The following is a 14098-nucleotide window of genomic DNA, read 5'->3' on the forward strand; positions in this document are numbered from 1 at the left end:
TAATTAGGGATATATACTTGGATTTATTTGATCAAAATTGGCATAACATGCTATGTACATTGATGATTATACCAGGTTATATCAATATTGGAAGTCATTTCGCATTTAAGTTTTCATGTCAGCTAATTTATAGTTTCCATATCTAATGAGCTTTCAAAGTTTGGAATATATAGTGTGAAGGACTTGACCAAAGGCAATTAAACTTGCTATATAAAGTGGTGATACAATGAGAGCAGTCAAAGAAATTAATATTTTTTCAGCTAATTACATATTTCAATACTTAATGACCTATAGAGTTAATCTGTGGTGAATTATGTTCATTATGTTGATCATAATACTTTCAATGAAGTTGCAAACATGTGGCAAAGGTTCAAATTTACACATAACTGCAATATATAATGAAACACGTGAGCATTTACAGTTCATATCTGGTTTGCAGTTAAAAAATATTGGGCAAAAATTTTATGTGAAAATGAGATAGGAATGAATGCATTTGACCCTCCTGGTCGCCCAAGTCCAAGCTGTACTACAATCTCAGATATCAGTTGTGGATTTGGAACCGTGCACAGAGAAACGTGCAGATCTGGGGTTAGGTTGTAAATGCATCAAAATATCACAATGAAATTTTGTGCTAATGGGAGAAACACACCGACTCAGTATTTTTCACAATACATGTGTGATTTTTAACCCAAATGGTTCAGTTTTGTCATTTCCATACAAATGATATGTAAAATACGGCAACCCATGTTCTCAGGCAAGGTGACAATGTCATCATTGCCTTTCATACTTCTGGTTTACATTACATCTACTGTGTTTTCGAAATCAGAAAAAAACCTTTCATCACTCTATTCACACAGGTTTAGCCACCAGATTTGTCAAACAATGTATTGTATGATATATTCTGTGTTATTTTATCTGGGCATCACACCAACAGCTGTTCCAACCCCTTTATGGATTTTTTTTCCTCCTATAATACGTTGTCAATTGTGCGCCCGTAGGTACAGCAGCACTCAGGCAGTCGAGACGTACAACCAGCCATCCTCGCCCTCACAACAGCACTACAGTCCCAACATGTTTCCGATCCCGCCGGTGAGAGGGGCGTCCAGGGGGAGACACCACGAACGGGCGGAGAGGAGACATCAGGACAGGGTAAGTGTTTTTTGCACAAGAGATGACATTAAGCTTTGCAGCCTCAGTGTTTTCTGCAAATGTTTGGAAAAAATGGATACATGGCTTTGGGAACTCTCGTTTTATGTCCTTTCATTCTCTCTGAGTGTATTGATACACCGAAGGGAATCTGACACAGTGATTTGAGAGCCCCAGTTACATTTACAGGCCAACAGCCTGAATCAAAATACAGGCAACATGAACAGCACATCAATTTGATGACCTACATTTGTCTGCAGGGAAACCTGCAGAGAAATGAATTCATTGCATTAATTGTAACAGGTGCTATTGAGGAAAAACTGCAACACTGGGTATTACTGAATTCAAATCTTCATTGCAATTGACATACCGGGTAACAGAGAAACAGACAAGTGGAAACCACATACGCCATCACTAATAGATGGATTGTCCGTTGGATTTCTCACTGCATGGTAGTGCTTCAGAAAGCCTGCCCTCACAGTTGAGAAAGCAAAAATATTTCAACTCAACAGTTGTTGTACTTCAATTCATAGTATTTGGCTAAATAAAGTTGAAGGTTCTTTGTTTAAAAAAGAAAAACATAATCGCATGAAAGAGTCTGAATTACCTACAGGTTAATCTTACAAAAGAAATGAGAAAAATGTAAGAATGGTGTTCAGTAGGGAGGTGATCGAATGGTCAGCGATTGAAGCTTGAATCATTCCAGCATCTCTGAAGTTATGAAAGCCTGTGGTATTTCCAGTTGGGACATTGTCTCACCTTTGACATGGGTTGCCTGAATCCAGGAATGGAATTCACACAATTTTTGGCAGCGGAGGATTTTAGAGTGCATTATATCGTGGAGCCGGAGGAGAGGCATTGTTTTGAAGTATGATGATCAGAAATTCAAGACCTGAACTTGAGTGGCGGTGGTGCTTATCAGGAAAATGCTGAAATACAACAGATGCCTGGAACTGTAAACACAAGAAGGCGTAACATCAGCAAACCCGTGCCGTTATCTCTGCTCCTTCAAACCGCTAATTTACAGAGGGGGAGTGTATTACTTAAACCTGCGAGGAAAGTGTACCCCCTGTAGACACACCTCAGAGGTAGCAAAACATTATCCCTCTACTTCGATGACAATTGTTTATGCAGAGAGTCTAGGTCCAACCATGTGAAGTCCATAAAATCGAAGCAAGGGTACAGATATGTTACACCCCACTGAGGTGAAAATACATTGATGTCCGAATACTTTGGGTCCAGCACTAAGTGGTAAATTATGCTGTGTGCCAGTAAATCCATGGTGTTGAGACAGAGTGTTTGGGAAATCCTTATCCAACAACCGAACCTGTTCCCTGGTATTTTAATTTGACCGCACCATATGAAAAATTATGTCTCGACCAAATTACATAAATTGCAATACTGTTTAGTAAAATACAATCTGTTTGGTAAAATGATATCTCTCTCATGACTGTTCACTGCATAAGTCTCATATCTGTGACTTTGTTTTGAGCTTCAATGTTTTACTAAAAACCCAAACTGTAATGACTCTAGACTTTCCTGCACCTCACTATGATAGCTCCAAATACGTGTACCATGATGTCAAGTATAGAATTTTGTTCTAAGGAAACACAAATAACAGCCTACCTGTGCAGCATATTGTGTATAGGTAGAAACTGGTCCCTACAGACACCTCTGTAATCAGGATGCCTCTCTATAAGGGACACATTATGCAAACCAAAAGTGATAAAGTAACTCAGAGCCCAAAGATGTTAGGCATATTCTTTACCTCTCATTGATACATTGTAGTTGCAATTTCTATACTGAGTTGAGTGTAGACTTTTGTCGTGAGGAAACACAATCAGAAGCCTGTTCCTATAGACACCTCTACAACCAAGACATCTCTGTGTTATAGACAAAATTTCATGACAAAAGGTACAAAGGTACTATAAATAGATTTATACCTGTCTATTCTGGACACTTTTCCATGAAGATGGCACTTATTCCAAAGAATATCTTCACTATAATAGGCAGGTTGCACTACACCATTGATCTATTCCTGGCTTTCAAATCTCATAAAGCGTTCTGTTGGGCAGTGGTCAGAAAAAGTATCTAGGGCATACCTACCACGTCTCTGGGTTTCCAATTGTGAACCGTAGTCCTCATACCAAAGATACCAATGTTTTAACAAAGGTATAGTTATAGTTATCCTTTCTGAAGCAATGAAACTTGAAACAGAAAAAATCATGAATGAAGACAGCCACAGTGTTAAATGTTGTAATTTAAATGCAATCTTATACGCACCATGCGTTACACATTTTTCTACGAATTTGAGTGTAAAGATATATCCTACCCATGCTGCAAGCCATCACATTCCTTTGCATCATTTCATCTAACAAGTTCAAGTTTACGCTCCGAGCATTGTTCCGGCAGTGTTCATGTAACTTGGAACCAGCCATTGCCAATAGATCATAAATATTTGTTCCAGCTCCGACGACACACCCAGAAAGACAATTTCTTTTGTATGTGCCCTCTGGCTAGATGATTTGTTCAGAGGGGGAGTGTGTTCCCGACATAACTGAAGGGGCTTCTCAAAAATATATTGAAATAGTTTTTGATGTTGCTTGCATCGTGGTTGCCTCTGCAGTGTACTGTGTTCCCATCCCTGTGAGTCTTGTTTCTACTATCTATGGAGTACTTAATAGTGAATAAAGGATCTTGTCATTCAAGCATTTGCAGACTCTAAATATATTACCAATCTAATAATCGATCATTTTTAAAGGGCCAGTAAGCCGTAACTTTTGATGAGTTTTTTCACCATTTTTGTTTTGTATGACAACTTCAAACCCTCACTCTACTACCCAAAACATGTTGAAACACCCAACAATTTAGCTTGTTAACACAGTGTGTATACATGTCAAATTCACTGTTCTTGTTTGCATTTGAATGCTTGTCCAGACTAAAATTCTCTCGTCAACAATAACCATCCAGTCTACACATGAACACGCTGTGCTGATACGCTGAATACTGGGTTACTCAAAATACCGTACTTTGGGAAGTAGAACAAAAAAATATGGTTGACATACAAAAAAAAAGTGAAAAAATAATGAAAAGGTACAGCTATTGTCCTGTTAATTTTACTGGCATTTAATCGGTGGAGAATATTACATTGATCAAGTCTGTATCAGATATTTACATTTATTGACATCTTCAATAGAATTTCTGATGGTCCCGTGGCTAGCACATTTCTTGTAGTCAGGGATTTGTACATTGTATGTACATTGTGAAGGTAAAATTTCATTATGTAGAGTACGTGCCTTAGAACATGTACATGTATATCTTTGGTAGGACACACAGATCTCAGTGTAAGAAATGATCTTGCAGTATCGGCGATCTTTCCTGCCTGAGTCAAGCATTTCACCAAATATCATAGAAGTTAACATCAACCAAAAAATAAGTGCATCACCATTCTCGCGAGCCAGAACATGATTTCCGCTCTGTGGACTTACGCAAAAATCACGCAGAGCTGTTGCCATAAAAGACGTGTGGTTTATAACGATGGTGCATCGCTTGCGGTATCGTCATGTTAACAGATGTCGCCATGCCAACAGAACACACAATTAGGCCCACAGAAGGGACAAGGAGAAACTGCAGTGAAGTGGTCGTCTATTTCAGATTCAGATGCGCTGTCTGTTTCTATTCTAGAGATGACCCCTATTAGAGTTCAAAAGGAGCGAAGCACAGCTGTGGTCTGGGGCTATCTTGTCAAAAACTTTAAACTCATAATGAAAAGTTTATTTTCTGCGCCCTCCAAATCACAGTATGAAATAAACATCTCAACCTGATTCTAAATACTGACAAATTAAATCTCCCAAGAAACATTAATAAACGTATGCATGGCTAGACCAGACAACCCAGTTTTGTAGATATCATGTGTGAAGGGTGGTAACATAAACCGCCTGGAGGATTGGAAATTTATGATGTCAACTTCAGAGTTCATTCCATAATTTAACCAGCTTTGGATTACTGGTGACAGAGGTTGGTTTTAGGTTTAAGCTTCTTTGCTTTAGCTCTGGTGCTTACCATTGCATGTTGAACCCAGAACTTGAGCAGTCCCGTTGATGTGGCTGGTGTTCTTGGTGGTTGGAAACCCACATATAAGTAAACTGGATGGTTTTGCTGAACTGTTTTCACAGTTGTAAGGCTCATATCATTGAGATGAAAATGACGTGAAAACACCAACTATGAACTGAACATGTGAAACATACAATCGATCTAATGATGTTTATTACCACTCATGTAACACCTTTCATTTCAATGCTAATGGAAAAATATGTGCACATAGTCCTAAGTTTTATGCAGCGTGTCCCTGTACGCTGGATGTAATGTACATGAAACGTACTAGTCACATTTCATTTTGGTAGAAGGGGGCGTGTCATTTTCCCTTTCAATCTCCTTTTCTCTGTCTCTGTTTTTTACTAATCCCTTGATTTATTGCTAAAAGCTAAAAAATCAGTACATTTTCATAGTACGTTTATAAGACAGAGGAAAACAAGTGAAATTAGAGTGACTTTAATTTGTTCACTAAGTTTACACTTGTTTGGTACAGATAAGACAAAAATGACGTTAGAAAGAGTGCTATGAGATGGAGATGTCACTGACTTCACCAGTGTTTGTAAACAACATTAAACACAGAAGACAGTTCAAGACGGTGCCTGACAACTTACATCATCCTCTCAAGATGTGATGACTGGCTGGAATACAAATCACTTCAACAACTTCCCTTCTGTTTGCATCAGCTGGAGATAAAAAAAAGTGCTTGCATAGTTTTGAAATTCTGCAGTGGTCAGAATTTTAACATCGCATTGTTTGTTAAGCGAAAAGAAAGGCAGACGGTATTTCTAAATGAGACTGGATTGAAAGTTTTGTATGCGTTGCTCAGCTTATTTCTTCCATTAAGACATACACTTGTCAAGTGTTCCAAGGACCAAACCGTCCCTACCGAGAATTAGGAGAGGAGAGTGGAGTGAGTATTCAAATGAAGTGGGTCAGAGGTCAACTGGTGAGGCAAGTTCGTCCCAGCTTGTGGTATGCGCCATGGTAGAAGTATGCGAGTGAAACATGAGCCCTGGCATCAGATGAAATAAAGCGTTCAAACCAACCAGTTGCCGCTGTTTATCATCGTCTTGTAAACTCTGCAGCCTCATAAATAATCCAATGAGGTGCCCCGGCACCGTATTGGCCCCCATCGTGTACTCTTGCCCGTAACTGAGCAGTGGCCCTGACAGAAAAAAACTGGGAGGTTGGTCCGTGGACATCTCTCTCTCACCCTCACATACACTTGTGGTTACGTGATCATTCACGTCACACACGCAACATCCCAGCTGCTCTTACTCGCTGTATCGCTCTTTCTCTCTCATTGTGGATTGAGATCGTCAGAGTTTTCACACGCACATCATGAGCCATGGAGACTTCTGAGAATCTCATCGAACAGATCAAAACTGAGGAGATCAAGAAGACGCCAGAGATAACGAGAATCGAGGAGGTCAAGAAGACGGTGGATGAAGAGGAGGTGGAGAAGAAGGAGAAACCAAAACCTGCGGAGGATAACAAGGAGGCAGAGAAGCTGAAAGAGATAGAAATCAAGAAGGAAAAATCCAAGGAGCTGTGCATTTATCTGACGGTAAGCAGAGACAGAGAGAAATCAGAGATGACAAAATCTTGAGAGGCCCATCACTAGATTTTTGATGATCTATCATCCAAACAGTTGTCTGTTTTCTGACCTTTGGGAGTTGTCGTCACATTTATTACCAGCAGTATCCGGCTCTCTTGACATGTTTCATAAAAAAAAATTACTCTGACGTTGCATGTCACCCAGAAATGCTACTGTTTGGCTTCCAAGGTTTATTAATTTGTCCTCTGCTCTATATTTGGTTTGGCTCCGAGAGCCTATGGAGTTGTATTTTAAAGTTGGTCGCAGCAGGGTAGGCAAGTTCATTTTAGACAGTTACCTTCAAATTAGGGAGTATGTCGGTACATGCTGAGGCAAAGTTTCTTTACATGTAGCATCATAGCTGTGTGGTCTCCGAGTCGGCTATCCCTGTATAGTACAACTGTTTAAGCAATCTACAAATGTTCCGCTGCCGCGTCAACAAACTCAACACGTTGTTGAGCAACTTGATGTTTTTTTTTTTGACACCGTGAGATGTCGGAATTATTATTCTAGACTAAATGTAGCATAACGGTCGCTCAGTCACAGAAAATTTCTGAGCAGCTTTGCTATGAAAACAGAAACTAAGAAACATTGATTGGGAGAAAATGTTTGAGTGTAGGATATTTGGAGTGCAGCCTTCTTGAGTTGTAGTAGAAGTGTCTTATCGTTGTTACGACAGTATCTCAACCAGATGGTTGTAATCGCTGACTGGGAACATTTTTATTAATTTGAAATGTCAATGTGCACGAAGGGCGACAGACCACAGAAAAGTGTGCAACTGGGATCTCAGTCTTGCTCTAGTATTAAAACCCCTTTAAGCATGGGCATATATCATTCAAAACGCATTGCTAGAATTATTTCACAAATTTTCCATTCATGACTGACAAATTTTTTCCCCGTCAAGCATTAATACAAACACTGATGTTTCTTAGACAGACAGTGAGTATTTGATGAATTTTAAATGCCTGATTCTGCTTCTTGAAATTCTTGACCCATCCCAGTGTCTAGTCTGCAACTCTTTTAATGAAAATCTCCATGCCCCGGAGGTCTAGCACATATCTGTGCAGATAGGATTCCACAAGGCTATGCCAGCCGCTAATTTGATCAAAAATTGTAACAAGGCTCCTCAATGAACTACGTTAATATTAAAATGTCCTTCATCATTAGCTTTAAACAAAGTTGTTTCCAACTTTTTTTTGGAAATATTATATGTGATTATCATCTACATATCAGTTTTTGGAAATTCCATCAGTAATGTGGTTCGTCTGATCTAAGTTCTGACTGGCTGAATAAGTATGGGACAGTAAAAAGACTAAAAGGATAATCCGATTGCAAGTCAGTTCTTCTGCAGAATGCCAACAAGACACTGAAACGCACTCTAGAGCAATGCTGAGTAAACCCTCAGGGACCAAGGGTGGACTTCAACTTGAATTTCTGAAAGACAAACTCATTAAACTTGAATAAACAATCAGTGAGACCTCAAGCCGACTCCCATTTTTTTGAAGCTGACCAGAAAAAAAGTTTATTCCTCGTCCATCTTTCTGTGAAATGATTAAATCTAAACAAAGTCATTCAAGTTTAAACAAAATCCCAGTTTTGAACAAAGATAGGCAATATTTTTCACAAAATTTTTTCTTTATTTCTCGAACAAGCTTTGTTAAGAACAGCTTTTCCATTTTTACCCAAATATTTAATAATTTTCTCTCATTTCGCACAAAACCATAAGTGCTTTCCGGCGAAGTCCAATAATTTGTAAACAGAGGCTTTTTAGGAACCTTAGCAAAAACTATGACATTGAGGGATTGTGTCGATGAAAATCGTACAGTGTTGCATCATGGGAAATCACTGAGCCTGCCATTTTAACTTGGCAATCTGCCAGCAAACTCCCGACTCAAAAGTTCACTTTATTGTCTGTTTACGGAGATACAAAACTGAAAAATGACTCATTCCCTTGAAGACATCAATCACTGCCAGACAACAGGTTCTTCTGCTTAGCAATTTCAGTCATAAGACATTCCAAGTGGAATATTTAACTCCACCAATGTGCTTCTTCAATTATATGGCAGAATAAAAATTAGAGTCCACCAAAGTTTCGTGGTAAAAATTTGATCAAATGATCACTGTTAAATAAAAACTTTTTAAATGCATGCATTATTCATTACAATAGCCGCCTTGCTGTTTGTTACAGTATGTCCATATTCTAGAACACCCTGGCCTGACGTAGCTGCAGATTCATGAAAAACTTAGTAATGATTTAATTTTTGGTGAGAAAGTTGAACTGCAAAGTTGTGCAAAAGAAGTAAGTTTAGACCCTGAACACCCTATGTTGACATAAATCGATTCAACCAATCATTGAAAATGACTGGGTTGGACGAAAAGTTTTGATGATGAAAAGTTTAGGAGGGTGAAAAGCGTAACCAATGAACCACTCCCTTTCATTAATTTCTTGCCATCAGCCGTATAGAAACCAACTAAATTGAGTATCAGATATAGTCTGCCATTTGTTGATTGCAAAGATGGTTACATCATAATCCATTCCAATCTGTTTTCCCCATGGCATTTATCCTCTAAAATGAAATCCCTTGAGACAGATATAGACCGTTTATTGGTGAGAATCACTTACGGATAATCAGTCCAATTTCTCTTATTTGCATTGTTAATTCTTCAGTCCAATGAGAATAAAAGTTTCTGCAGTTTTGTTACTTATCAAATACCAGTAAGCGCATTATAGATCGTGTCATTTTCTGTCTGAGCATTGAATAAGATGAAAATGCAAGAAATAGACACAATCAAACTGTCCTTGATGTCGTGAAGTCCTCAGTGATATTGATGACCAATGTGTGTGGTAAAAATGTTGTTGAAATTGCAGTTTCATATCTGATCCGAGATAAAGATGTTTATATCAACAAAAGCATAAACAAAACCAGAAATGTTGTGTTTCGTCATGACTGTCCCTGTTTGTCAGCTTCTTTATCTCTCCCAAAAGTTTTCATCTCTGAAGGTGGACTGACTATATTTTTAATCCTTTCTTTTCAACATTTGACTCATGAACTACAGATCCCTATACAATCTTTTGTTGAAAAGTACTCTAAAACTATGTCGTTAATTTTTAAAACTTCAATTTTCTCCTTTTTGTTCATCCACTTAAACATTCATAAAACTACCAAGTCGATAATGAGAACCATTTACCTTGATGTCAGCCTAGAATCTAGGCAATTTTTTTGCAGTTCTTTAAACCACAAAGCATCGTAGGGTTTGTGGTACTGAAAAATAACCCCCCTAGATTATAGACTAGCTTACACGTTACTTGCGAACATGATGAAACCTTCATTATTAATGTAGAGCCAAATGATGCTACGAATGTCTGTACAACAGAAAATATAACAAATTAACAAACGTGAAAGCTGACAATCCAAGAGAATTGGCCAAATCAAGTAGGACAATCAGTTCTGTTCCCATTTGGTAGCGAGCCAAGCAGTGTATGTGTTTGTCCCAGAGTGATGCAAAGACCAGCAATAATTCACCAAACAATTGATTTTGAATACCTCCTAATTGCAGAGTGAGAATAGTGTTCCACTGTTAACCACTTGACTCAGTCATCTATACGCCATAAACAAAACTTTTCAAGTCAGCAAAGTGAATAATAATAGCCCACTTGTAATTACCACTCATTAAAAAGACAGATCAAAGGGTACACCAAGTCCTTCAATGGCGTTTTCAAAGTAGGGTTTTTTCCCTCAGAAATGAAATTTTTTTTCAAGTATTGGCTATTGCTACACTTGTTTGAGTCTGGAATATAAAGTTTCAGGGATGTTGTAGCGATTCTGAGAAACACTGAGAAAGTTAGTCTTGTATATCTATTCATTGTGTCTTTTACTCAAAACTGGATACAAAATGATGGATATAGATGCTATGTTAAGGTAGTATGCACCTCGAAAGTGAAAGACTTAAACTTCTGCTCAAACTTGCCTTAAGGAATCTTTCAACGATTGTCTTCTAAATCAATAATAAAAATCGGGGTTTGCTGTGCAAATTTTGGTACTAGAGAAACAAATAACCCAAGATTTACCGATATTTAAAGTTCAAAATGGCTGCCATCCCTGTGTTAACTCTATGGAGAAAAATAAAATTTTTGAATTTCAATAAACTAAGCTGGTGAAAAATTGCTTACACCAAGAGCTTTAAAATGAACCCCCACAAGTGATATATCAGAAAAGAATTGTGAAAGTTGAGAGTCTGAATATCTGTCCCCGAGGCGCGTTCTACCTTAAAAGAAAGTGTATGGTACGCACAGATACACTGAAGCTGAGATTGTAAACATTTTAGCAAAATTAGAACACACGCCGGTAGTCATATGTGCACTGCAGATACCGCCATACGGTGAAAAACACACATAAGGCAGTTTTCCAAATCATTAGTTTTGTCACAAAGGTACACCTGTGATGTCTGCATTAACTCTTTGCAGTGTTGTGCTACTCTTCAAGCCTGTACACCTCAGGAGTAATTGTTCCACCGATTGGACACTACGCCTAGGAAATGGAAAGGCAATACTGTTGTGTCACGCTCAGTTACAGCGTGATAATTGATTTGTTGCAGACATTAAAGTAAGGCTGATTGCAGAAGTCTGTTGATTGCAATGATTAATGGTCTTCAAGGAGTTGTTTGCTACTTCAAGGTACAGGTCTACTAATTCATATGCAGGAGAGAATATACCATTGTCCTTCCAAGTTTTGAGCTTACACAGAAAGATTTGTAAATTTGCCATTTATACTAGAACTGTATTATCTACTGTCTGATTGGTGGTCATCATGTTTATCTGCAATGGTGGTTGTCATGGTGATTAGAGTCTGTGTTCACCTGCAGAATAGTGAAGCCAATCAGGAGCCACCTGAGTGTCATAGGGTATAGAGTATTATTTGTGATAAATACCAGCAATAGAGATGTACCAGAAAGACTGAAGAAAACTGGGGCCAGTGGGAAATTTCACAAGTGAAGATAATCTTAGGGGGTTCAGCTGCTTAAAAAAAGTCATGGACCCCCTAGGACACTCCATTGTTTTTGTAATGAGTATTTGGTCCTGTGCTGTTCAGGTGTGCCAATATACTTCCGTGTAATGAAGTTGAATTTGAAGGCACCAGATCATGAACCACTGGTCCTTGGTGTTTAATACTGGCTTTGCAGCCCTTGTATGTCATAACAAAAGTAGTGGGTTGCCAAGGTTTTCGTAGAAGTGCTTTCAAAAGCCCTGTATAAGCACTTCTACTGTCCATGGTATAAGCTATCTGTCATTACATGCATTAAGAGTTGTAGGATAAGCCGATGTGATGTGTAATTAGCTGTTACCATGGTGATGATGCCACAGAGTCTGTCCATGAGTTTCTGTGACAGATGGCACGGTTGTGTAACAACCCCATTGCTTTGATTTCCGTGCCTTTGTTTGGTGGTTCATCCGATTAAAGATCAACTTTGCAACACAAAAGGAGTGTGTTTACAAAAAAAATCAGTGCAGAAGTTTTGCATGCACACACAAATCTATTTCCCAGTAGAGTCAGGCATTTAAGAACACGGCAATTACCGAAACACTTTCCTTTTGCTGTTTGCTGTCGACACCATTAGTCTGTTGCAATTTGAGCTATGTTGACAATCCCTCGTTCCAACATCCAAAAATGAAGCCAATCAGATGCAAGTATCTGCTGATTGCTACTTCCAAGCCTCTTGTCCTCCCCAAGAATTTTTTTCAGGATAAATATTTCTTGAGTGGCCTTCAAAAACGTTTAAACCAAACAATGACACAAATTCTGACCCAACACCTTATGTTCCATAAATTACTTGGTCAAGGCATTCCAACTATTTTCTGCCTTCCAATTGCACAATCTGGGACATCATTTTATACGTTCTGCCTGAGATTTCCATCAAAAGATTTTAGGTCATGATGCTGGAAAAAACATTCTTTTTGAAAATCGATGCGCCAGTTACAGCCAGTCTCTCCAGTGTTTCCATTGCTTTGCTGCGTTACAGCTTGAAATGTGTATGGAAAGCTTTTTGTTGAAATCTGGTCTGACAAAATAGTTTGAAGAGAGCTTACAAAGGAAATCATGGCCATTTTGAATGTAGAATATTAATGAAAGTTAAGGTATTATACTTATTTGGTCTAAAATTTTACACATTGATCCCTGATATTTATTTTTGATATTGAAAGAAAACTCTCTTTTTTTCCTAAGCACACACATTATCAGCAAAAGTTTTGAAATTTTACTTTGAATGTGCCGTTTGCCTATTTGTTGCCCCGTTCAAAGATTTGGTAAGCAGTACTGACATACAGATGGATGAGGGGTTGTATACAGGACAAAAGGTGATTTGTCGACGCCCTAGATAAAACTTCACTAACAAGTTGTTGCTGATAATCTTAGAAACTTGAGATCAGTGCTGACACGCTCTGTTGACAGAGTAAAAATTTTGCTACACTCATCTTCAACTCAAGGACACAAGCTGATGGAGTCCATGGAAAGACCATCCTATGGTCCCCGTATATACCCGATAGTTGTCAATGCCATACTTTAATGTTCTTTGAAACACACTGTATTCTGTCAAATAATGTTTGATATCAACCTTTTGACTTGATGGGAGAGCACATGCAATATGTTATCCACCTGACATAACATTTGTCTCTGCAATACTTTCAATACCGTGTCATCACTTGACCTTTCCATGTGGCAGTTGACCTTTCTCAATCTTCACCAATCAAGATTTTTTCACGGTGTGCACAAATACACAGATGTAAAAACAGATGACATATTATTTGGAATGTTAATCTATGATGATAAATGCAAAGGCAATGCTTGCAGAAATATCTTTAGTTTTTTATTAGTCCCCACGGACACCGTCCGGGGGGGGACTTATAGGTTTGGTCATGTCCGTGCGTGCGTGCGTGCGTCCGTGTGTGCATCCGTCCGTGCGTCCGTCCGTTCACGCAGATATCTCAGAGATGCCTGGAGCGATTTCATTCAAAGTTGGTACAAGGATTACTTCATATGTCATACAGATGCACGTCAATTTGTTTCGTGATACGATCCAATATGGCTGCCAGGCGGCCATTTTATTACGATTTTTTCATGTACAGAGCAACAACTCAGGCATGTTTCAACTGATTTTATTCAAAGTTGATACAAGGACATTGACCAATGTCATAGATATGCACTTCAATTTTTTTGGTGATACAATCCAATATGGCCGCCGTGCGGCCATTTTGTTACGATTTTT

General features: G+C 38.6%; 1 protein-coding gene across 9 annotated transcripts in view; it reads left to right on the forward strand.

Annotated features, from left to right (window-relative positions):
* The window catches only part of LOC139116953 (tight junction protein ZO-1-like), a 103276-nt gene that overhangs the window by 42811 nt on the left and 46367 nt on the right, over positions 1 to 14098 (forward strand). For 7 of the 9 annotated variants that reach the window (XR_011548424.1, XM_070679696.1, XM_070679697.1 and 4 more), the window contains exon 3: positions 999 to 1149. Coding sequence is in view for 7 of the 9 variants with exons in the window: in XM_070679696.1 (XP_070535797.1) it covers positions 999 to 1149 (151 nt within the window). In the remaining 2 variants the exon portion in view is untranslated. Of the gene's footprint in view, positions 1 to 998; positions 1150 to 6285; positions 6809 to 14098 lie in introns of those variants that run through there. The other 2 variants (XR_011548425.1, XM_070679702.1) reach the window with 1 other exon arrangement.

Source organism: Ptychodera flava, chromosome 18, assembly GCF_041260155.1.
Source record: "Ptychodera flava strain L36383 chromosome 18, AS_Pfla_20210202, whole genome shotgun sequence".
NCBI lineage: Eukaryota > Metazoa > Hemichordata > Enteropneusta > Ptychoderidae > Ptychodera > Ptychodera flava.